Raw genomic sequence first — 24,663 nt, 5'->3', positions numbered from 1 at the left:
GCATGATAACTGATTTAAACCCACGAGTCAGGAAAGCGAACCCAAAGTTCTGTTCAAGCTATGAATGCAAAGCGGGATGATTCTGGCAACTTGACTGCTTTGTGACACGCACACACGCCCACGAACGCACCTGTAATCTGGCATCCGTAGAGCTCGAAACGGAGGGCGATGCCATTCTTCCAGGTCTGTGGTCGGATCCGAACGAACCGGGCCAAGACCGGCTGCGGGACGCGGTTGAGAACCACCTCGGCCGGATCTGTGTTAGCGTGGAAAATCTGGAAAGCAAAGGCAAGGTTGGTTACTATCAGGAGGAGATGTGCTGTAACTTAGCTGTGCTGTCTTATTTCTCTTTCTCAGTTAGACACACACACACTCTTGTTTGAACACCCACCCACAGTGCACAGTTTCGCTTGGCTTCACACACACACACACACACAGAGGCAGGCCGGACAAAGCAGAGACAACCCAAACACGGATCCAGTGTCACCAGCCCAGCTGTCGATGTGTTTTAGGGTCGAAGGTTCAGCACCGGGAGGCTGGGAAAGCCCATTGAAGGATGAGGTTTCCTCTCACACACACACACACACACACACCCTATCGACATCTATCGACTTCCACGCACCTCTGCGCTGGTGGTCATAGGAAGCTGTGGGAGAGTTGACCTGACATGACAGAACATGATTAGCCATCGAAGGCAGGAAGTCTGTCCAGGTGGGCAGGATGCGAGTGAAATTCACTTCCTGACGCTTCCACCCGACAGCATCAACATTCACTTCTCCCTGACCCGCTCATTTCCTCCCGTAAGGCGGGGTGGGGCAGCGAGGGGGGAGGGGTCAGAGGGCAAATGTAACCGCGGTGGTCAAGTTACTTCCTGTTGTGGGCAGAAAAGTGTGCAATCGCCTGTGATGCTCGAGGGAATCGGATGGGAACACTCAATTGTGACTTCCTCCTCTTTCCTTCCCCGCATCCTCTTCCCTCCACTCTCGAGCCCACATCTCTCTGAATCCCTTCATCTCAAAAACCTCCATTTTCTACATAAATCTCCTCGCGCAGACCGCACTGTTGATGTCTCCTCACACCTCCCGTATGCCTTTCTTCCTCTTGTCGGCGGCTACTCACTGAAACCGCACACCCAGACGCAGGAAACCACAGGAGCCCACACAAACACGGTCACATCCCACGCACCCAGATAAGCAGGGTGAGCGTCTTTTAACTGAGCGACTGTTAAGTGTCACTCACTCTCTGTTTGTGGTTGACCGTGCCAGCTGATAGGAACGCCGCATCACAGCTACTGCACACAATGGAGAGATGGGAAGACAACTGCTACAAGCGGCTGAATTAAAGATTAAAAGGCATCATGCCTAAAAAAAAAGGTCCCTACATGAGTTTTCTTTTACTCTAATTGAGATCAAACCTCAGCACTCTACCACAGCCTTAAAAATTTGATTTTTTGATATATATATTTTTTAAATTATAAAAGTCTGCTTTCTGTTTGACCCATTTACAAAATTCCCCTAACTCTAAAAAATGATATTCCAGAAATTCCATAACCGATGGGAATACGAGTGATATCATTTCAAAATCCTTCTCGGGGGGTTTTATTTGATTTTGGGCATGGCCTGATTAAATCAAGTGGAGCTCACACTGATAATACAAAGCGCTGTGAGTGTTTGAACAGATAAGCAGGCCTATCGCTGCTCTATCTGCTGCTGGATCGGGGATAGACAGCTGTTATGTTTACCTAAGAGGCAAAACAGTGGATGTGGTTATGGGGGTTATGTAAACACCAGTGCACGCTCACACAAAGGCGCGTCCACGATGGAGGGCAGGCCTTGCAATACAACCGCCCCATCATTCCCACTCCCAGATGCGGAGTATGTGAGACAAAGAGCAGCGGGTAAGGCAGTAAAACCGAAAATGACTGCGGGGGAAAGGAAGCGCGTCCTCAGAAGGATGGTTAATCAGAGAAAAAGCGAGGGTGTGCGGGAGAAGGGAGCGGCAGAAAGGTTGAATGGAGGGCAGAGGATATAAGGAATATGAAGGGAGTGGTGACGAGCAGGGAGGAAAAGAACAACGAGCAGATTGACTGTAACAGGAAATACTCCATCCAAGCATTTATCACATAATAAGCCAAAATGAGAAAATTCAGTGGAATTTCCTCATTTGGGAAGAAGCTGGCAATGCTTACTACATTAGAAGAAAAACAAAAACAAGCAAAAAAACACCAACGAGCACTATGTTTTGTGTAAAGTTCCAACTTTGGCACAAAGTTTAGTTTAATAAATGCCACGTAAATAAAACGCCAGTGCGTTTCGGTCAATAGAAGTGGGGAGACTGAGGAATGACTGTAAAATATCTGTGGGCTTCAGCTTCCCAGAAATGTTTCAAAATGCCCAACGTTGCTAAAAGGCCATCAGTCAATGCACTGCAACACTGCCAGCTGCTTTTCTTTCCTACTCATCTTTGGATAAAACCTGGGAATGTGGCCAACATTACTGACACAAAAAGAATAATTTTCTCAGTACGAATCATCTCCAGAGGCTCTTCTTTTTTCCTTTTAAAAAGCAAATTATTATGGATGTGAGTGGAGAGAGAGCAGACTTAGAAGAAAGACAGCACAGAAAGACAAGGGCAGTGAAGAGTTGCCGGTTTGGTCTTTAGCGTCCTTGGTTCTCACGATTTCCTCCACTCTATTGTCAGGATACCTGAGAGGTCTCCCACTCCTCACCCATTACTTCTAAGGTTAAAGGTCAACGGCCATGGGAAGCAGATGGTTGTTCATTGACTAACTCGTTGGTAACCTGGTTACTTTTTCACTAACTTGAAATAAAGGGAGTTGTAGCACAAGGAAGGGCGGTCAGTGGGGTTGGTGTCTGGCCACCTCTAATCTGCCTAACAACTGGAATTTTTGGGTTTTATTTTTTAATGTGTGTGTCTATATGGGCCCCTCCCCTCACGTGAGCGTGCTTTCGAGGTGGGCTGAATAATTGATGCTGTCATGTTGTGTCTCCAAGTGAGCCGAGAGTCATTAAAATATAACGAAGACCCCATTACGCGCTCGCATAGCAACATGTGACGGTCAGGCCTCTTTTTCGCGGACATCGGCAGAACCCAGGCACCACGGGTGTTTAACTATTGATGACTTTTGCAGAGAACCAGGTCACCGCGATGGGCGTGTTTGTATTATAGTAAACATCCTCCTGAAATTTCTAAGCAAACAGAGTACGGAAATGTAATATGCAATCTTAAAGCAGGCAAAGGTTCGCTGGGTCTCGTTAGAGCGCTTGTTTCTGGAAAGTGAGGTGCGGATGGATGTACACATCATAGCTTGATTCATTTACCATCCATTCTGTGCTTTTTTGGCACACATCTCCTTCCTCTGTCAGTGTTTTTCTGCAACATGATGGCACCAGGGGGAGATGTGGCAAGCTCTCTGCACAAGTCATTATTTGTTTTCCAGCCATTTTTTTTCTTTCTTCGCTCCCATGTTGTTCTCTTGATCCCAGTCTCTTTCTCTGTCCATTACACTTTTCATCCCCCCTGGCTCTCTTCCCCTGTTTCTCACTATGAAGATGTTGACAGTAGAAACTGGTTCCAGCTGGCCGCTCTCTACAACTAGCACTAAGAGAGGCTGAGGCGAGTGTGTGCGCGCGTGCAAAGGTTGCAGTCGTGACCCTAACACCACCTCCGGTCAAAGCCTCCTGCTTGGTGCCGATGTAACCGATTGTGTCTCGCTGTGTGTCGGCGCACGCACACGCTGTTTTTAATACGCATCAGCATGTAGAATAAGCGGAAAACAAAGCCTGTGTCTTTGTGCCTGAGCTAGTGCTGTGGGACACTACAAATGTGGGCATCGATCGCATACCAAGTGAATACAGGGCCAGTATTAGCGATACCACCTGATCGATCGATATGTCCACCTCTAGCCTGAGAGCTACATGTAGAATGGCAATAAAAAGCTATTCTATTCTATTCTACTCTACAGTGTGATGGAGGTGCAGGAAGAAATGCTGAAGGCTGACTTTTTCCCCCTCTCCTCCATGTTACTATGTGTGTGTCAGTGTTAGACTGACTTAGCACATACAGTGCCTTTCAGCAGCACAAAGCTTGCTTAGCACTGGGACGCCTGGGATTTTCTTCACAGACAGGTGACAGCGTGTGTTTTAAATGTTAATTAGTTTGGGCGCGGGAGCGTGCGCGTCTATTTAAAAAAAACAAAACAGAAAAAAAATGGTTGTGAAGCTCGCGTCTATGTGTAAGTGTGCGAAATATGCAATTCCTGAGTGTCTTCGCATCTCATCAAGTAATGAGGCGCATATGTGAGAAATGTGACTTAGAATTAACAAGTCACATGGGTGTTGAATTGAAAATGTGATGGCATGCAGAATATCTGGGAAAAAAAAATAATAAAAAATGACACAAAGGCCCACACCTGGTGGTGTGATTGAGGTGATTAATGTGCAGCGCTGGTGTGTTTTACATCTTTCTTCTTCACTCTAATTTCCCACATTGCTTTCCTTTTTCTTCTAAGGAGCATTCAGCCCTTCAGCCTTTGTTAACACATCGAAAAAGCTACACATCGTGTCAGAGAGCTGTCTTCCATTAACAAACACGGGGGGGTAAGAACCACCAAGCTGATGCACAGGCACACTCGTGCCTCAACCTTACACACACACACAATAATTACACGTCTACACGCTCCTGTCCAAAGCTGCACGAGCTTCGAGCTCACTGCTAAATGACAATTAGAAGAACCAAATCCCAGTCATTACAGGACCCCTGACGAGAACTGAGCTTCAACCACTTAAGGGCTCTTTGGGGGGCTTAGGACAGGCTAACCGGGAGTTTGTAAAACACCAGTGGTGGATTAGCAGTCACGGAAAGATTCAACCGCAGCCTTTGGAGACCAGAAGGGAACCTGTCTGACGAGGGTCGCGAAGAGTAAAGCGAATTCTTTGGCTTCACCATCACGAAGTCCGAGGTAAAAACCGTGGCTGCAAACTCTCCTAGACGGCTCTCTCTGTGGTCGGCAAATACACAAAGAGCAGGTTTTATGTAACGCAATCTGAGATGCCTCTTTATTATACATAAGAGGAGGGAGAGTGCGCAATAAATCCTTGTAGAGTTTGAATTTAGAGCCCTATCATGCATGCAGTAAATGCTGTAGCTGTCGTATTTCTTTATCATCAGAAGCAGATGGTATGCTTAATCAATTCTGCATTTTATGTAGATTAAGTAGTGTCCAATTAGTAAAAGCAGCAGGCATTATTCCCTGACTTTGCCTCCTCAGACTTTTTTTGTGGGGTTTTCACCATTTTCTTTAGCAAACGTACATTTTTCAGATTTTGTTCTATCTTTCACAGATCTTCCATCCTCCTACTGCCTTTACGGTTTTCTAAAAGCTAACAAAACGCTGTTTTCAAAGCAGCGTAGCGCCACCGATATCTCTCTCCCGAATGCAAAATGCATGCCGAAGCATCTGTCTGAATCCGTGTCTCAAAGTGTCCGAGCAGTTTTTGCTCAGACGGATTACCAGACTCAGATTACACGCCGCAGACAGACACACATCATATACGTATGCGCTCACACGCACGGATCTCCAGACAGGGAGATCAGCCAGAGGTTATTTAAAGGAAGGGAGGGGGTCCTCTCGATTGTGTGTGTGTGTGTTTTTCCGGGGGTTCTAATAAATTGCACAGATGTTGACTTTTGAGTCAAATCCACATTTTGTTTAATAATCTCTACATCAAATACCCCCCACTGGCCCCACCCAAACCAATCACTGGCACACACAGAAGGAGGAGGCAGGGGTGGGGAATCCCAGTCTGTGCGGATAGTGTGGATTAACCCCTCTTTACACACACACCCACTCTTGCCACTCTCTATTTTTTTGTTTGAAATCCACAGTGACCTTAAACCAGATGTGAGGGAGAAGGTTTAAATGCCCTGGAAACAGGCTGTCTGCAGGTCACGGCATGGCAACAACCTGCCATTGTGTGTATATAAGTAACAACGAGCAGGCAATCAAACGCAGATTTAACGAGGCTCTAATGGGAGCGATTTCGGAGAGTAATGCTGCGAATCTCTCAAGACGCAAATTTGCTCAGTCCACACCTGGCGGGCCTCCAGAGGGTTTCACAACCCCCAGGTGTGTGTGTTTATACGTGTGTGTGTGTGTGAGTTAGGCTGAGAAAGATGATAAATAGCAGTCCCAGATAAGGGCACACAGAGGACTCCATTGTTCTTGTTTGTCAGGTTCCCCTCCTCTCTCTATCTCTTCCTCCCTCCCGTTCCCTTTCTCTCCAACTCATGACTGAGGTCATGACTCGAGTTCATAAACAGTCTTAGAAGGGGAAAGACTCCTTCAGGAATTTAGCGTCCGCTGACGCCATTGATATGGCTCTCGAGCGAACACAACAACCTTAGTTGTTTGAGAACATCTCGGAGGTGTAAATACTGCGTTCAGCGTGGATGCTCGGCTTCACTTTAAAGCGAGCTTGCCCGTTGGACCATTTCAGGCCTCGTTTTTACTTATAAACACGTTTAATGCTCTACCTTGTGGTTCTTGCCGTGGCGGTACACCATCCAGTCCTCTCCATTGGTGCTGACCTCCAGCTTGAAGGTTGTGACGTAGTAGGACTTCTGCGTTTCCTTGGATATGGCACCCTGTGTGGCAATACCGGTCAAAACCTTGAGGAAATGAAGATCCACCTGGAAAAGGGGGGGAAAAATATATAAAACTTGTTTTATATGAACTGAAATGAAATGATTAGAGAATAGTGGCAGGACTGCAGGATTGATGTGATGATGCAGATAGCCGAGCAGCTGCAAGTCTATCGCTCACACAGCAGCAGCAGATTGTGGCCTTCTACTGAAGAAGCCTAGGTGGTATCTATGAGTGTGTGTGTGTGTGTCTGTACATTGTGATGTGTGTAAGGGGAGGAATGGCTGGAGGCAAAGATCAATGGCACAGTGTTCGGATGCATTCCTGAAGAGCACCTTCATCAATCACGGCCTTCTTGCCGCTCTCCTCCGCGCTCTGCCTATGCACGCGTTTGAGACAGGAAAGATTGAGAGTGTGGAAGCACTTCCTTATCATCGGTTCACAGTTCCTCCATTCCCTTTATGTGTGAGCACCTCTGTATGTCCCCCACTGTACGTGAGAGCCTTCTTCGCCGAGCCTTCTTCCGCAAGTATCACTGAGACAAATTTACTGTCACCAGCGGGTTAACGCGCTGCTGATTCAGATATCAGTGTCAACCCGCTCTAGACTTTGTGCCTTAAATCAAATATTCACCTTCAGATTTCTACCAGAGCAAAACAACTGCATTTAAAAGTTTCTTAAACACCCAGGCCCTCGAGACAGCTCAAATGCGCGGTTATTTATATTTGGTGGCACGGCTCTGTTCTGGGACCTCTCTGCCCCTTCCATGTACATTCATGGAAAGCCTAAGGCAAAGAAAGAAGCAGCAAGACTTCTTCCTGGGGTACGAAACAACTGCAGGTGGGCTAAAGCACCTTAAATAGTTGACATTTGCCGACTGAATGCATGAAAGGATACCAGCTGATCCGTCAGCTGCTGCGAGCTGCCGCTGACATCGACTGATCTCGACAGTGTAGGCCTGCTTGAACCAACTCCAAGGAAAGACGGTGTGTTATACGGGGGGAAACCTCGCGGAGTGATACCTGTATGTATTCCTTGTTGCTGTCCTCTGCTGGCGTCCAAGCGTTGTCATCGTTGTTGAGGCGAGCCTGGCGCGGCAGCCAGCGATTGTCGTAAAAGGACGTCGAGGCCGTGATTTGATCGTCGCTGATCTTCCCCGACTCCATGCCCAGTGCCATGCTGCAGTGAAATGCTGACGGGAGAAGAGGGAGCAACGTCAGCTATGTTTGCATTGAATATAACTGAATATAACGGTTTAGCAGACATGAAAGAGAAGGCATGAGGGGCACAGAGCTCGAAAAAACAAGAGGCGTGAAGTTAAACTCAGGCAGACACAAAGAGAAAGGACAATGAGAGAGGCAGAAAGCAGCCCAACAGGTGAGTGAAGCTAAATTGAGGTTGAGTTAATTTATATTCTAAAAGAAAATAGTATGAGCCCGCTTCTGAGAAATCATGCTCTCTTAGGAGAGCGCAAAATAGGCTGAGAGGGGCGAGGGAGCGCGCCGAGATTGAAATAGCATTAAAGCAGGCACGGCTGAAGAGATCGAGAGGGTAAGAGGAGAGGAGGAAAAAGAAAAGAGAAAAAAGATGGAAGAGAGAAAGACGAGTGTCAGCAGAGATGACAGAGACGAAAGCGGTGAAAGAGAGAAAATCGAGTTGGGAATAAAAGCAGGTAAGCAAACCTACACTCTGTACACACAAATGCACACACACGTGCGCTCTTAAAGTGATGGTGCACTCACAGTCGGAGACTTCTTTTTGTGTCATGTTGTAGCGGGCGGAGAAGCCGTCTTTGGCGACGGCCATGTCGGTGTGGAAGGAGAGGGACAGCAGGCCGGAGGACGATTGGATCTCTGGGGGTATCTTTGTCCCGCAGTACCGGCCAATCAGAGGAGCCACTGCACACACACGAAATTCATGTTTATACAGTCATAAAAACATTCATGCTGTTATTTTGAAAAACTCAACATTTACTGCTTTTTCTGTATGATGCTACATTCAAGAAAAGAAGAAAAAGCAGAAAAAGCACGCACATGTGATAATTCCTATAAGATTTTTAAAAAAAAAAAGGAAATCCAGCACTGCAAAGACAGGTTTCCAGTGGTCATGCTGCTTCGGTAAGTGTTGTCTAATGACTCACAGCATGCCTCTCCTCCATCTCCCCTTCCTCCATTCATTCCTCTCTCCCTTAACTCTCCTGTCCATCCCTCCATCTGCCATGTGTGTGTCTCAGCCAGAACCCAGCAGGAGAGGGAATGGAATCCCTTGCTTTAATGCAAGCTGCACTGGGATCAGCTGCAGACAAGCACTCACACACGCATAGACACACACATGCGCGCACGCACTCACAAACATTAAGGATTACAACGGTCTCCAGACACAAAAATTCTTCACCCTTCCGCCTCGTCTCCCGTCCCTCTTTCACGCCCGAGGAAACTCAGGCTCACTGGAACTGGGTTACACTTTAATTTGCTCCTAATTCTCAACTTTGAATGGTATAAATTGTTTTCAGCTATCAGAGCTCCTAAATTCAAGGCTATAATTGGAATTTTAAATCCACTTGGATCCCTTCTTAGCGACTGAAAATGGAATAATTAGAGCAAATCCTTGGTTCCCCCCCAACCCTGCTTCATATTTTCAAAAAGAAAAGGAAAAAAAGAGAGAAGAAAAGGAACTCGGCAAAGCGAGAGGTGAGAAATGAACCACTCACCACTACTAATGTGGCTTTCATCAGCTACAGAGCAACTAGCATTACCCTATGGCGGTCACTATCAAAGCCCCTTGATAACATCCTCAAATGTTTTTCTCCCCCAAACCTCCCCCCCCTTCCCACTTTCTGATCTCGGCTCTTTGCATACAAGCAGATACTCATCGTGGCCGTCACTCTCGCTCACCCTGGGGAGGAAGGAAGTGCTAGGTGATAAGGATGGAGGACAGGGAGGAAAGTAAGAGGGGGGGGGGGGTTATTATGGAGAGTGAAGAGAACCATGGGAACAGACTGGTCCTCAGGGGTGTCCAGTCCCCCCCCCATGTAATGGGATGGACTGTACGGTAAGAGCGGCTTACATCAAAGAGAGGGATGCCTGCACAGGAAATTGAAGGCTGCTATGCAGATTTCAGTGCAGGAATGTGCATGTGGAAATGTGGCCATCCACGCACGTTAAAAGGTGAGGACAGCGTGTCTTTCCAGTGTGTCTACGCTCATGCTGAGATATTCTGACATCTGTTTGTGTGTGTCTGTGTGTGTCTGTGCGCTCACCTTGTGGCAAACCGTCCCACACGTCCAGCCAGTCGTACTTGCAGTCACCCTCTCCGACCAGCAGGGGGTCGTTCTCGAGGTCGAAGGTCAGGAAGGTGAGCGTGATGTCCATGTGGGGCGGGGCAATGATCATGTAGGAGCATTCCAGATTGTGAGGGTATTTATCTGGGAACCCCGGGGACTCGATCATGCCGGAAGGGCTGGTGAAATTGCGGAAGCAGAATTCCGAGCCTAAACAGACACACAAGGATAAGAAGATATTTAGAGTTGGGAGTGAAAAACAAAAAACCCCCAATAATGGTCGCATTACGAGCAGAAGCAATCGATCACGTGGCGGTATCTCATCTGACTTGCAGAAGGTGTTTCAGAAACTCATTTGTCACTGACAGCCCCGCTGGAATTTTACAGTAGCTGCGGTGGTGAAAGGACACGAACGACTCGTGGCTATAGATGGAGGAGGGAAAAAAGCCCAACACAGCGAGCAAATGCTCAACTGGGCATTTCTAATGTTGCATCATGCAACGCAAGTAGGTTAGAGCTCTTTTTTTGTGCACGATCCCCTTAAATTCATACCACCTCTGTGCTCTCAAACAATGACAGTGCACTCCAAAACCCAGCCTTTACTTGAGCCCTTAAAAAATTCTGCCTTTAAAGACTGACCCCTGCTTTAGAGCATAAATTTAAAATTTCACCCTTTTTTTGGGTCTCATTTGCACTCTGTGTGTGCGCATGTCTTTCACTTTCTCTCGCACACTCATGCATACCACAAAAGTTGTGTAATGGTTCTAAGTGGGCCCTTTGCGGCGGCTCCTCATTAGCTATGCAGATTTATGCGCCCTGGGCGGCTCACCTTGAGCGGCAGCAGCTGTGTGGCTCAGATCATCTACCCATCAGCCACTGCTCCGCGGCCCACTGGGGAGCCTGAGTCACGGCCGAGTGTTTATGGACCGGCACATCAATGAGGTGGGAGAGAGCTGACAATCCAGCACACACACACACACACACACACACACACACACACACGCACGCGCACGCACACGCACGCATGCGCGCGGGCGAAATAGACAGGTCTTCACACAAATGTCACACGCGCTGCCTCATTCATAAGCTGTGTTTATTCTCCGAGCCTGAGTTCGCTCACCCTTTAAACAGTTCTATCTTTACAATGCAGGCTCCGTTCAGTTGTACATCTTTATGCATTTCTATTTTCATGCTCACCGGACACACATGCATCCTCATGTGGCAACGCTGCTAAGATACGTGGGACAAATCGCAGCTCTTCCTCTCGGATTAAAGCGCACTTAAACTGGACATTGTGTGCTTTTTCTTTTTGCTACGTCTCTCCTGCTGAAATGACTCGTTGAAGGTAAACTCATTTAAAGACACGTTTCACTTCAGTTTCCTTTCCCAGACAAATGCGCCTGGCCAGTCACTACCAGCAAGGAAAAACAAGCCTAAGCTAGAAGCATTTTTCCCATCGTTGACTCCACTGGAAAGCAGACTGGGAGGTCAGGTTGAAGAGGCTCACGGGAGGAGGCATCTGGTGGATTTCAAACCTGGGAAAGCGGCACCGCATCCAGGCAAGCACTGCACTGTCTCAGGGAGCTGCCAGGGCTATGTTTGATAACCAGATTCAGTCATAGAGGCGGCGTTTAGGAGCACAGACGCGTTAGTGGAACATTCCTTCGGCAGCATTCCTCGGAGGCACCGGTTCAGGCGGCCCTATGAAAAGCTGAGGGGTCGACTGTGCTGCTCTGACCCCACCTCCCCGTGTCTACACTTGGTAATGGCAGAGAACTGACCCTAATCAGCATAGAGACAGAGGGAGGAAAACCCAGGAGACGTATACCATATCTCTATTTGTATTCCCCATTTTGTGAGAGATTCTTTATATCCTGTTTTTCTCTCATTTCCTGCCAAAGCCTCACATAAAAAAAAGTGCTTACATACTGTATATAGCTGAATGCAATCATGCATATATCTTCCTATTGATTTACCTAGCACCAATACATTCATGTCACAGTTGACAGTTGAGATGCTGACAAAAAAAATGTATGAATCCTCCCCCCCACGCGTTAAAAGCAGGCATTCAACCCCTTGTGTCGACTCCCACACACACCGCAACATCAAAACACCCATGGATCAGTCGCCTGGCTGCCTATACGCACACACAAACACACACACAGAATAAGGGATGCTGAAATGTGAGGGTAATTTACAGCCAATATCTCCCCATCCCTTCAACCACTGACCTCAGCTCTGTGTGTTTAGTGTACAGTTATCATGTAGGAGTAAGCAGCATCAATCTGTATGTGTCTGTAATGCGATAATAACGACAGCAAATGAACTGCGCAGTACGCATGAGTCACATCTCCTGCGAATGCTCCTCTTTGCATGTACGTTTTTGCTCACACGTCCCGTTTCTTGCTGCCTGTTTTCCCTCAGTGTGTGCGTGCATGAAGGTGTGTGTGTGTGTGTGTCTGCATGTGTGAGACCCAGTAACACACTGGCCTTGTTTCTCACTGGGTCACAGTGCAAAGCAAGTCTGCGGAGTCCTGCTGGTGAAATCTTCAATCTGAGCGCAGCTTGACTCCATCGCCCATCCAAACACGCCGTGTCTGTTACTCGAGGAGCGGTCGCCCTCGCGCGACGTCACGTGCCGATGCTCCGCCGAGTGTGCGCATATGCACCTTCTCTTTGCGTCACTGCTCATTAGCTCACAGTGTATGAACACGCCAAAAACAAGTCCCCCTCTTCTCCTCCTCCTCGCCCCTTTCTACCTCCCTCTGTCACCCCCTCGGCCCTCATGTCTTAAAAACACACACACATGCCTGCGCACACACACGTGCCTGGTTGGTGCTTGCATCGCACCATGAGCTGCCATTTGGCGAGAGCTGTCTTCTGGCAAGGAGCGGGAGGTCATAGTGTGAGTGAGTGAGAGTGTGTCTCAGTGTGATGCGGGGTGGGGTGGGAGTAAGAGGGCGAGTTGCTGGGTAGAAACCACTCGATTCTTGCAGATGAGCGCGTGATGTAGTAGCAGCAGCTCCACACGTTGTGTCAGGGCAACCCCTTTCCTCTCCTCCTCCACCCAGCGACGCGCCGGGCCTGTGTTCATTCACTCTTTCAACCCTCTGTCTCGCCTGGCGTCGACATACAACTCTAGCTGAGGGCTCACCTCTGCGTCTGCCGCACATCAAAACCTGCCTCACCCTCCTCTCTCTCACCTGCCTGTCTCTGCCTGACATACATCCCACTCCTTGTATACAGTCGCGAGCAGATCTCTCGTGTAACCTCCCCACGCTTGAGTTCGACTCACGGTTTCCATTGAAGAAAATCTCTCCCGAGGCATCCGGGGAAGGGCTGTGTACGTGCATGCCTGCGTAGATGTGTAGCGGAAGGGACACGCTACACAAGGGTGTGGGGGGAAGGGTGGAAAACCCACAACAACAAAAACAACAACAACAACAACACTGTGAACAACTGGAAGACCCAAGAAAAGGAGAAACAGCATTCTTGGCATGCTGTGGTTTGACACTTTTATATATCCGGAGAGACAATTCGAGAGGAATGTTTCTCCTTAGACTGATGCCTCTGTTATGTTGTTGTTAAATGAATTACCATTATCAATTGTTTTTCATCTTCAGCACACACACACATAGAAAAAAATGCAGATGCCAAAAAAAGCCCTCCTGCTGTTTGTGATCAAAGCCGTTCACGCGGTTGCTGATAATGTCTCGTTATTTCATTCCGGGTACGCGTTTTTCTTCATCGCTGATCAGTCTTAAGCGCTCTTGTTTTTTTGTGCTCGATTTATTTATTCATGACTTTAATTCACCTTTTGCCGGTTAATTACGTGAGCGTGATTTCGGCAGTGGGATGGGGCTGGTGGGTTTTTCAGGAATAAACACGTTGCAATCAGCCGTAACAGCCATCACTGACGCGTCCAATCAGCACGATAGCATCAGAGAGACACGCAAGGCCAGTGTGTTATGTCTGGCACTTGGGTGGGGGTCCCTGCCGTAGGCTGCGCCCTCTTCCCCCACCACCCGACCCCCCAGATGCCACAGAAGCGGTCAGCAGCGGTCATGGAGGAGACCCAATGCCCCAAGGTTCTCTATGCTCCCATCTTAACACTGGATTGGCTGCCACTGTTTTTCTGCCCCCACTGAGCTACTGGTGGGCTTTGGGGAAGGGTGAAATGGGGGCTTCCATCATAAGTCTTCCCCTTGTAGCCGTGGTAACAGCATCAGCAGCACGTGACTTTGTGTGGGGTGGTAGTCAGGGCTGTATAAAGGGTTAAGCACGCATGAGTAGGACCAAAGTAGGCCACAACAATAAGGGGGAAGGGAGGGGAGCTGTGCACATTCGCTGTACAGTAGGATTAAGGCGTTTCTGCACTGTATGTGTGCGTGCGTGCGTGTGCATGAGTGTAGTGGACTGAGGGATAGATGGAAGATCCTGGTTCTTCTTAGGAGGTGAACCGAAGGGTGAAGGGTTATTTGGGACGGATGTAGAGCCAAAGGTCGACTTGTGATCCTCAACGCTGCTCTAACTGTACTGTACCACGCCACTTACACACACATAAACCACACGCAAACACACACAGTGGCACAAACAGATTGCTTGTCCAATTCAAAAACCCCCTGGAGTAGCTACAGTCACTGCTTATGTAATAAGGTTGAATGAACAAAACAAAAACAAGCCACAGTATCATTAGTCCAATGCAGAGAAAGCAGGCCAGGATATCTCTCTCTCTCTCTCACACACACACACACACACACACACACACACACACACACACACACACACACACACAGTCGAAACCAGACCTGCACTGTCTGACTTCCAGACACAGTGTGGTGGGGTCAGCCTCAGCTGTCTGTTTAAGATGGGAAGGAAGCTGAAGACACGCACACAAACACACACGTCTCCCAGCTGTTTGCACAGATTTCTATCTGTCAGGACGCACCCTTTAAAAACACACACAGACCCATAAACACAACCTCCCAACCTCGACACTGCACACACAAACTGAGTTTCGTGCAGCTACATTAAAACAGACCGGACTAAAATTCATTTTCCCATCGCCTCCCAAAAATAAAAGCGTGCAAAAACGCACAGCGCCTCATTCCGTTAAGAAGGGTAAAAATAACGCTTGCACAATTGCCACTTCTCCTCTAGTAAGTAAACACATCTCAGCCTCGGATCTCTGTGTACCCGTCAGAAGTTGTAAGCTGTTTAGAGGGCCCGGGCCTGCCACGGTAAGACAAACAGCCATGATGAGAGAGCGTGCAGGCGCTGGGAACGCCGTAATTAACACATGGCCTCAATCACGCATCCTGAATTCATTTTCACTCTCTGACTCACTCCTTCTTTGTCAGTTTGTCTCCCTTAACCCCAATCATTTTCCCTCTCAGTTTGTCCCTCTCTCTCCACCTCTCTGTCTCACACACACACAAACATACGCGTCTCTCTTCCCGCCTCCACATACAAACATACATAGAGGCAGACAGAATCTCGCACAACAAGCTGAGTGGAACCACCCACACATGCAGCCAGCAGACACCTACATGTGCTCGCACAGTGACACCAGCTCTTACACCCCTGTATTTATACCAGGATCTTGTTAAAGGCACGGCATCCCCAGCCATCCACCAGCCTTCCATCCATCTATGTGTGAGACAGATGCAGTCTGTTATACCGCCAGGGTCTGAGCTCGGTGTCCTCGGTAACATCAAATGTGGGTCACACTCATTTGACACAAAGCCAGGGACATTTCTTCAAAGGTGGGAGGTGAATTAACGAATTCCCTCTGTTTTCGTGGTTTTAAATCAAAAAGCATTTCCAGACCTAAATCAGGAGTTACCTTTAACTGCTGCAGAGACAATACGCTGGCAACTCACTTGTACATAAATCTTGCTCCCCCGAGGCCACCTGACCAATTCACCTCGCCTCCTCCCACTACAACTCACACAAACACACAAGCGCCACTAAAACAAATATACTTCAACCTTGCCCGCAAAGCGCACTTCACCTCGTGCACTTTGACGACTTTTGAGAAAATTCCATTTTGCCACACGCTCGTCCCCATCAATCTCCTCCTCCGCTCATAAACCTCTGACCTTAAGTCAAACTCCCAAGTAGCCTCGGAGCTCTTTCCATTTTCCATCATCCCACAATAACCCTTCCCACACCTCAGTCTTCCTAACGGCCCCGGAGGAAGTGTATTCTTGCTTCATATAAGAACACATTCCTCACGTGCTTTGAGGCAACTTAAAAGTTGTTGTTTTTTCCTCGCTCTGTAAGTTTTGCATGCATGCCCGGTCCCCTCTACTGAAGTAAATTGCTGGGAAAGTGATGGGATGAGTGATTGCGGGCTTTGGGCCGCTCATATGAAGGCGAAGGAGGCGCATGATGACAAAAAACCATTAAGTTAACTGTTTTTGAGAAGGGGAGCCTTACGTTTGATGAAATATGTCCAACACATAAACTGTAAGAAAGTGATGCACACTGTTTTTTTTGTTGTTGCTTGTTTTGTTTTTCATCTAATATAAAATCTTGCTCGAATTGCCCAAAAAAGTCTGCAGAAAAACAAGAAAATGAAGAAAAAAAACGAGGAACTGTGCGGCGTTATTGACTAAATGTGGCACTAAACAGACCCAGCTTTAAGAACACAACCCGTTATTGCTTCCTTACCTGTTTTGAATATCTCGTAGCGCAAAGAGAAGCCGGCTCCCTGATGGGCGTAGTCGGAGACAAATCTGATTTGGAGGGATGGCCCAGATGAGATAATTGGCCCTGGGGCGATGTTGCTGCAATGCCGCCCCAAAACATCGGCCGTCTCTGAAGTTCCATCGCGGATCTCTATGAAGTCGTATCTGAAAAGAATAAGAGAAATGAATTAGATTCTTTCCTGTAATGTTAAAATGTTCTCTTAAAAGCATTCCTTAAAAAAACCCTAGCATTCAGCTTACTCAGAGTTTAATGCATCAGGAAGAAATTAAGAAAGGTAAAGAGATAAAAGGAGAAAAGTAGAGGGGAGATAAATGTAGATAGTTATGGGGTTAGGCTCAGCTAATAAAAACCAGACAGGTGTGGATCTATTTACCGTCAGAGTTCAGCCTCAGGACAGAATACACAGAGCGAAATAGTTAGGAACACAACACAACTTCAAGACACAAATAAACATCTCTGCCACACCTCATATGTGCTGCTTCCCCTCAGCTGTATTCAATAAATTTAGCTCTTATGACCCAGTTCTGCTTGAGACAACAAGCTCAGATCCCTCTGACATCAACTCAAGGTTAGCGCTCGCCATTTTACCAAATCTTGGATAACAGGAAAGAAAATGAAGAGAGGGCTGCGTTTGAGCAGAACATAATTGAACAAGTGGCTGCAATCTGAGGGTGAAGATTGGGGCAAATGGATGGATTTGTTAATAGAGGCGCAAAAATAGGCAGGAACTCATGAAATAGTAAAAAGGTGAAGGCTGGGGGGATGATGACATTAAGGTGAGGGAGCGGAGAGTAAAATCGGCCCAAAGAAATGCATAGGCACCTTGCTTATTAGCTTACACATGCTTGAGCTCTTGGCTCATTTTGACCTTTGACTAGCCAACTGACCCTGAACGATAAAAGCAAATTCTCAACTGGGAGACTACTATGCATGTGTGTGTGTGCGTGTGTGTGTGAAAAACACACACAAAGAGGCAGCCCATCCAGCTGATCCAAAATTAACCCCAAGTGTCACTTCTGTGACATTATTAGACATAAGCGGCGACACAGAGTCACAGAGTTCAGTCAGGATCACTCGACTCAAAAGAAGATTGTTATTTCCATCCGTCTGTCCTGGGAGCAACAAGACCCACCGCGATGATTATGTGGGGTACAGGATGAAAGAAGAAGCCGGCTTGGGGGTGGGTTGCAAAGTGGCTTGCAGATGCACCACAGCTGCAGGCTGATATTTAGTATTTGAGTTTCCCTTTAAAGAAAATACTACATGGATGGATTTTACAGCATAAAAGTTTTCCAAATTTCCACTTTTGCGCTTTTTTTCCACAAGGAGACAATATTAATGCAGATATGTAGTTTGTAAGAGATAACACACATAAAATATGGGTCTCAAGATTTTTCATTGATATTCATGTAGGCAAAAAAAAGTCTCTATGAATGGTAAACTAATTTGGTCTCCTTAGCTCCCTTAAAGACTAGCGAATACTACGCAGTGTATGAAAACACAGCCCTGCCTTGGACAGCCATCATTAAATTATATCATAGCTCTGCTGATATGATAAAGATGGAGCTAGTTCATGTTTTGGAGCTGAAAGTGAATCACCAGGTTTCAGGGTAGTAATTTTGGGTTGTGTCAATACTAGAAGGTGTGGAAATCTCCATGACTTTTGCTTGTTTCTAACTCAGTGCTGGATTACTGTTTTAAAGCAAGTTTCAATAAATTTCATCCAAACAGTATCTGAGAGGAATCTGCACTTTTCTATCTTTTATATTCTCTTAAGCATGAGCTTGTTTTGCTGCTGTATGAGTGCAAGATTACTGTTGTTATTGCACTGCAAGTTGTTGCAACTGTGAATAATTTCCTTGTAATTTTATAATCTATCATGATACTCAATCGTGTTTCTTTCTACAAGTGTCTTTACCACACACACACACACACACACACACACACACACACACACACACACACACACACATTGAGGTTCCCAATGTAGCTGACTGCATTGCTGCAGGCGCCCTGCAGCTACACCCTTCAAACATACAGGCATGCAAAACGCACTTGCTTCAATTAGTTCGTGTAACAAAGCTGTCACAAAACAACAGGGCTGCTGTTGTCTCGCTAATTAGCGTGACGGGTTGTTTGATGTTAAAAAATCATCGCAGATGACTCCGGGTTTCGGCGCTGCGTTCAAACTCAGCATCTCGCCAATGTCCCGAACAGGTAAACGTTTTTCCCCCCGCGACTTCTCTACAATGAAAAGCGTTCAGAAGAGCTGAGACAAACCAATCAGCTCTAGGCTGTGTTTCTTTGTGGAATCTCAGCACTAAGACTGCTTTTGTGCTGCCTGCTTGGAATAAAACCTGGATTAAGTAGAGTCACTAAGCCTCTTTTTTGGCTATCGCATTCCTGCAGTGTATTGATTCCTATACAGAGCATTCAAGCTAAGACTGCTGATGGAGGGATAATCCCAACCATATTAATCTAGGTCAGAGTGGTACATGCACAGGTGAGGATCGAAGTGTGAAAATGCTGCAATGAGCCTGCAATATCGCCACATGAAAGCATCTGACCAACAAAAAGAACGTACAGGACGAGGCGAGTTAATTAAACCGAAAAAAAAAAGAGTACAAAGGACATGCACTTTGGGAAATAAAGGAATCTCAGGTTTGATTTTGCCTCGGGAAGATTTTCAGGTCATGGTTTCAGAGAACATTTTAAAGCCGAGATGAAGGTAAGAAGGTTTACATATGAGGCAAAGGAGGGTTTAACGAAAACAGTGCCAGAGTTGGATTAGGGGGGAACTGCAAGACACACAGTTTCTGAAGCCTGATCCGTTTACTCTGGTCGCAGCCAGTTGATGGGTTTGTGGACTTGCAGCTTTTTCATTCTGTTCATTTCAAGGCTAGTTGTTGGCTTCTGCAGAACTTCGCACACAGATATGTTACCTACGGGAAGGTCTTTAGCTAAAACTGTACTGACACACATGTTAGCTTGGTTGGATCGAGAAGGGATCACATTATTGCCACGAACAAACTGCTCTGGAGTTCATTCAGAACCCCACCAAGACCACCTCCTCCAAAGGGTCTCGGTTTTGGTGTGGACTCGAGGGGAATTACCGTGTCCAATTCTGCACAGGTGAACCAGAGTCTGATTTAAACCAACCAAACACGGCTGGTGTGAAAGCAGCCTTAGGCTAAATAGCATGATAGCATGATATTGCTACACCTCCTGAACCGGTTTCAAGAGTTTCATTCTCTCTGCCTCTCTCTTACCAATTTTTATAATTACTTTTTTAAAAATTCATGAATCTTAAACGCGTATCTTAAAGTTTCAAAGGTGCACTGCGACATGTTTCAGTCTTCCTGCACGCTCCTCCAGTCTAAGCTTGTGATGACGACTGGGGCTCAAGCCAATCTGCACAAAAGAAGGCCTGAAGAGCTCTCCTCCTAGTAAGTAAAGAAGCTGTTGTCCAATACTCTTATACGTGTCTTGGTTGTAATCCTGCATTACAGAGGCGATCGTAGAGGCTTTAGTGGCAGGCTCCAACTGTGAGTCTGCGAGAGCCGCGGCCATCCCTTAAGTACGCCTGCTTAGGGCTGTTACTGACACATGCTTTAGGGAAAACACACGCTCAAAACATGTGCCAACAAACACACAAAGACAGACGCGTACACAGACACACGCCGACATAGACAAGCACATGCGTGCGCGTACACACTCGATGCTGCATCACCAACGCCGAGGATAAAAGGCCCGCGAAAGAGCTGAGAGCCTAATTAGGTTTTAATTGATTTTGGAGTGGGTCTCTATCCTTCTCTCCCCTCTCCCTCTCTCCTGTCGTGGATTAGCGTCAGTGAGCGAGTGTTCCTCAGATGTGATTATTGACCTGTTCGCTCAGCCTCTCCCCAGGCTCTGATGAATACTTGCATGAGGACCTGACGTGTGAGAGCCCACTGTCTGTCTCTCCCAAGCACACACTTGATTGCATTCCAGGACACTGCGCAGACACACACATAAATCATTTGCACATGCGCACTCGCACATCTGCGCCCATGAAGGTACGCATTAGCGCCGCGTCCCGCTCTCACATACACACACATGGAAGCAGAAAGCCCCCATCCAGATCCAGATTCCTCTAGGAATTGTTTTGATTCAAACTCCGCCTTTCTGTCTGACACCATCCATCCCCAACTTTCCGTCCGTCTGGCGGTCTGTCTAGGTCTGCACGACCAGCCCTGTGTTTCGGGAACCATTATGGGGGGCAGCAGTTTCACCCTCCCTCATTTCCCCTATAGAACGTAGCTGGAACAGAGGGAGAAGGGTTAAGGAAACTAAAAACCCTTAAAGGCCAGTAATTCTGCACCAGCCCAGACACGTCTTCTCTTCCTCTGATCTCATATATCACGACACCCCTGCGCCAAAACAACTAATTGCCTTTCACACATTTTGCTGTTTGTTGGGGACCGGGGACATTTCCTGCAGGCAGCAGTGCCTCAGTACAACCAAACGCAGGCCCAAAGCGAGTATACATACACACCACAAAACAGTGTAAAACTCTACATTGACACACAGCACAAACTGTAAAAATAGGCTATAAAAAAACGCGAAACCACTAAAGACGAAACTGGTACGAGCAGTACTGGATTTCTTTTAAACGATGCCAAATTGGGTGCCGACGGTATTGTAAACAATGAAGCTGCTCTGGAAGATTACTATACATGATGACGGTTTATCTAAATTGCTCAGCGCATCCTTTTCTGAGGTTTACGTAGCAAAGATTTATTTATTGTCACATATTTGACAATAATCAGTGCCACTAAACAATGCGAGCTGTGCTTGTATGGCACCTTTTAGCCTTACTAGAGGAGAGTAGTAGAATGAGCACTATTTATGTGAAGGGGCAGATTTAACAACGTACCTCGCTAAGAGTCGATGGTCCGCCCTATTGGCTATCATCACCCATCATTTAGCAGGTGTTACTGTGAAATCTGGGAACTTCTCATAGCCAACATTAATCTTGTTGTGTATATTTAGGCAGATCTTCTAAGCAGTTTGCTCTTGTGGAGAGATATGAGGTTGCAAGGCTTTGTTAGGTCTTTTTGCAGAGCACTGTTTGCTTATATATTTATAGGTTTTTTATGCCTCTGTGGCCTTACTGACCCTGCTAGTGGTCACTATGCAATAATGTGCAGTCAGCCCGGTCATTCCCCTTTAGGGATCTGCTATATACATTTACAGTCCTTGCTGGTACCATCCTCTTGCATCTTTTGTGAAATCAGCACATGAGTTCTCATCTAACTACCCTTCTGTAAAAGAGCTAGCTTTGTGTATGTGTTTCATTTAGTTTATTCTCAGTGCCTACACAAAGCATTCTCTGGGAACTTCAGCATTATGTAAGAGATTAACACGTAATTTGCCACGGGTGCGTCACCGTCTCCTTGATTTATTTTGTTTATGCTGATAAAAGGGGAACAGCTGTTCTCGAGCATCAGGAAATCAAACTTGGCCGTACCCTCAGACACTCGGGGCCGTCGGCTGAAATGATTTTCCCCCTTCCTGTTGCCTGTGTTTCTCCACCCGTTTTTCCACTTCTCAGAGCTCAGAGAAACCTCAAGACCCCGATCCAGTAAACAATGAGCCGCTGTCTTTCGCTTTCTTTCGTCCGCCTCGCCGCGATTTACACAAGCAGAGGCAGAAATTAAGCAAAGGCGCACACACCCAGATATTCACATATCTGAACACACACTCGCTCCCACCCGCAAAGGGGACTCTAATAAGCCATAAGTGCCTCTGAAATATTAACTAGATGCTGGGAGCGAAATCCCAGCAGATCCGCGGGGGCCTGCCATCTTCAATCTAGCCCCCTCCAAAACACAAACAGCACTTCTCCTTCTCATCTCGTCATGCCTCGCCGCCCTCCCCCTTGCTGTCCATCACGAGTTCATGCTTACAGATGACTCGGGCCAAACCACTGACCACAGACTGTCTAGGCTCAGCCCCAGACCTTCTAGTGCAGCATCGATCGGAAGCATCAAACTATAAACGCTGTCTGCACTGAAGCCGTGACCCTGCTGACTCTCGCTGGACGCGCTTCACCTCTATCGAAGCATGTTGGCCACTGTGCTTTCCTCACGCCGCGGCGTAGTTCATCAACTCTGATTACATTTGTGACAGATGAATACAGAGACAACAGTGCTGCAGCTGCACCGGGCTATCCTAATCACATGCTGGGTTTTTACGGTTAATTGTACCAGTTAGCCATTATATCATCATTAAATCCCGGCAGCTGTGTTGACTGCTGGACGCTGATGACCATGATTGTGTCCTAACTGCAGGCCAAGTGCCAGATATTGACAGATATGATCCTGGAACAACTTCCTGCTATGGCAGTGACCTCTGGGAGCTCGTCTGTCCTTCCTTTCATCCTCAGCCATCATCCTTCCCTTTCCCTTTTTGCGCCTTCTTTACTTTCCTTCCCCTCTGGCTATTGCTGATCATTTATAGATTTTCCCATTACAAGCGGAATACAGACATTGATCCCACCCCTCCCCGAGCTCTAGCAAAGAGGTGATATCACGCATAGAAACACAGAGCTGGTCCGTGTGTTGGTGACACTTCTCGCTGTGGCCAGACATGTCACAAGCCCCGGGGGGTGGGGATGGTGGTGGGGGGTGTCTAGCTGTGTGTCTGAAGAGTTATAAAGTTATATAATAAAATCTTTCCACCTCAGGCAGACTGCATTCAATAACAAATAACCAAATAAAAGTGAGAAAATAAAACCCAGGAAAAAGTGCAAGAAATGGATCTTCTTGAATGAGTGTTTTTGTGTCTGTGTGTGTGTCTGTGTGTGTGCGTGCACCCACCCGTTTCAATGTTTAATTCAAGTGCATAAAAATAAAACACCTCCTTGGGCGGGAGCGAGAGGGAGAGAGGAAGAACAAAGGGAGAGATGGAGTGAAGGAAAAAATCGGAGGAGGGAGACGTCGAGAAAGAGAGCTGAAGAGCAACTCTCTCTCTCACTCCCCTTCCTCGACTCCTGGTATATCACTAGGTAGCATCCTGGGGCTTGGTGATGGCAGATTGCATTAGAGATATGGGCCTGATATTTCATCTAGCCTTTATTACATTTAGTTCGCATCAATCGGCTGGCAGCCTGGAGGTAAGAGCTATTTGGCACATGGCCGGACTCCCCCTGAAATGAAATCCTGAATTAAAGTGCCACCTCAGACATGGAGCGCCTGCATAAGGCTCACGATTTGATTGCTGCAGTCGAGCCGCTGTTTGGCTTCGTTACATCGCACGAGTACTGACTGTTTGAACCCGCCGAGGGAAAATCACCAGCTGGCAGGGGATATTAGCGTTCAGAAGCCTTGCCTGAGCTGACCGAGCACTTTTCTCAGTTTTATAAAGGCCTAAAGTGCCTTGGTATGGGGTGGGGGTGGTGAGGTGATGGCTGATGAGCACTTTTACACCGACAGGTTGCGTGCTTAAGAGCGCACGTGCATGTGTGCTTTATGAGCATATCCAAAAACATATGTTCAGCCTTTCATGTGACCATTTTTCCCCCGTTTCCTGCGTGCTTCCACGATCAGCAGTCCAGACACCACAGCCCTGCGCCTTTCAGGTAACACCGCTCCGGTTTTCTGCTCTGCCATCTCTGTAATCCTACCTGTCACGCAGATTTTCAGCCCCGGCCGAGATACCGAGCCCTTCCCTCCTCCTGGAAAGCCCTCTGGCTCCCCTTGCCCTAACCTCGCAGAGAGGACCGTGAAAACATGCAAAAATCTCCTCTCTGCTCACTCTCTCACACCGCCATGCCTAATCATACAGGCAAGAAAAGGAAGCAACCCGTAACAGCGCTACAGGGCCTGGATCAATCCGTGTAAAAAAGAAAAAAAAAGAAAAGCATAACACGGGATGGAGAGAGGAGGAATATCAAGCCCTATTTTGCTGTTTTCTGTGCCTTAAAGGGTTCTCTACAAAACACAGAAGGGCACACTGGTGTTAA

General features: G+C 47.2%; 1 protein-coding gene across 2 annotated transcripts in view; it reads right to left on the bottom strand.

The window, feature by feature from the left end:
* Nucleotides 1–24,663, bottom strand: part of nrp2a (neuropilin 2a) — a 61,817-nt gene that overhangs the window by 24,747 nt on the left and 12,407 nt on the right. For both annotated transcript variants that reach the window (XM_031738428.2, XM_031738430.2), the window contains exons 3-8: nt 16,620–16,801; nt 9,924–10,154; nt 8,407–8,562; nt 7,687–7,856; nt 6,556–6,711; nt 131–275 (exon numbers count right to left, since the gene is read on the bottom strand). In XM_031738428.2, coding sequence (XP_031594288.1) covers nt 131–275; nt 6,556–6,711; nt 7,687–7,856; nt 8,407–8,562; nt 9,924–10,154; nt 16,620–16,801 — 1,040 coding nt within the window. The remainder of the gene's footprint in view (nt 1–130; nt 276–6,555; nt 6,712–7,686; nt 7,857–8,406; nt 8,563–9,923; nt 10,155–16,619; nt 16,802–24,663) is intronic.

The sequence above is a fragment of the Oreochromis aureus genome, linkage group 23, assembly GCF_013358895.1.
Source record: "Oreochromis aureus strain Israel breed Guangdong linkage group 23, ZZ_aureus, whole genome shotgun sequence".
Classification (NCBI taxonomy): domain Eukaryota; kingdom Metazoa; phylum Chordata; class Actinopteri; order Cichliformes; family Cichlidae; genus Oreochromis; species Oreochromis aureus.
The sequence above is the reverse complement of the archived record's forward strand: the minus strand, read 5'-3'. Positions and strand labels throughout refer to the sequence as shown.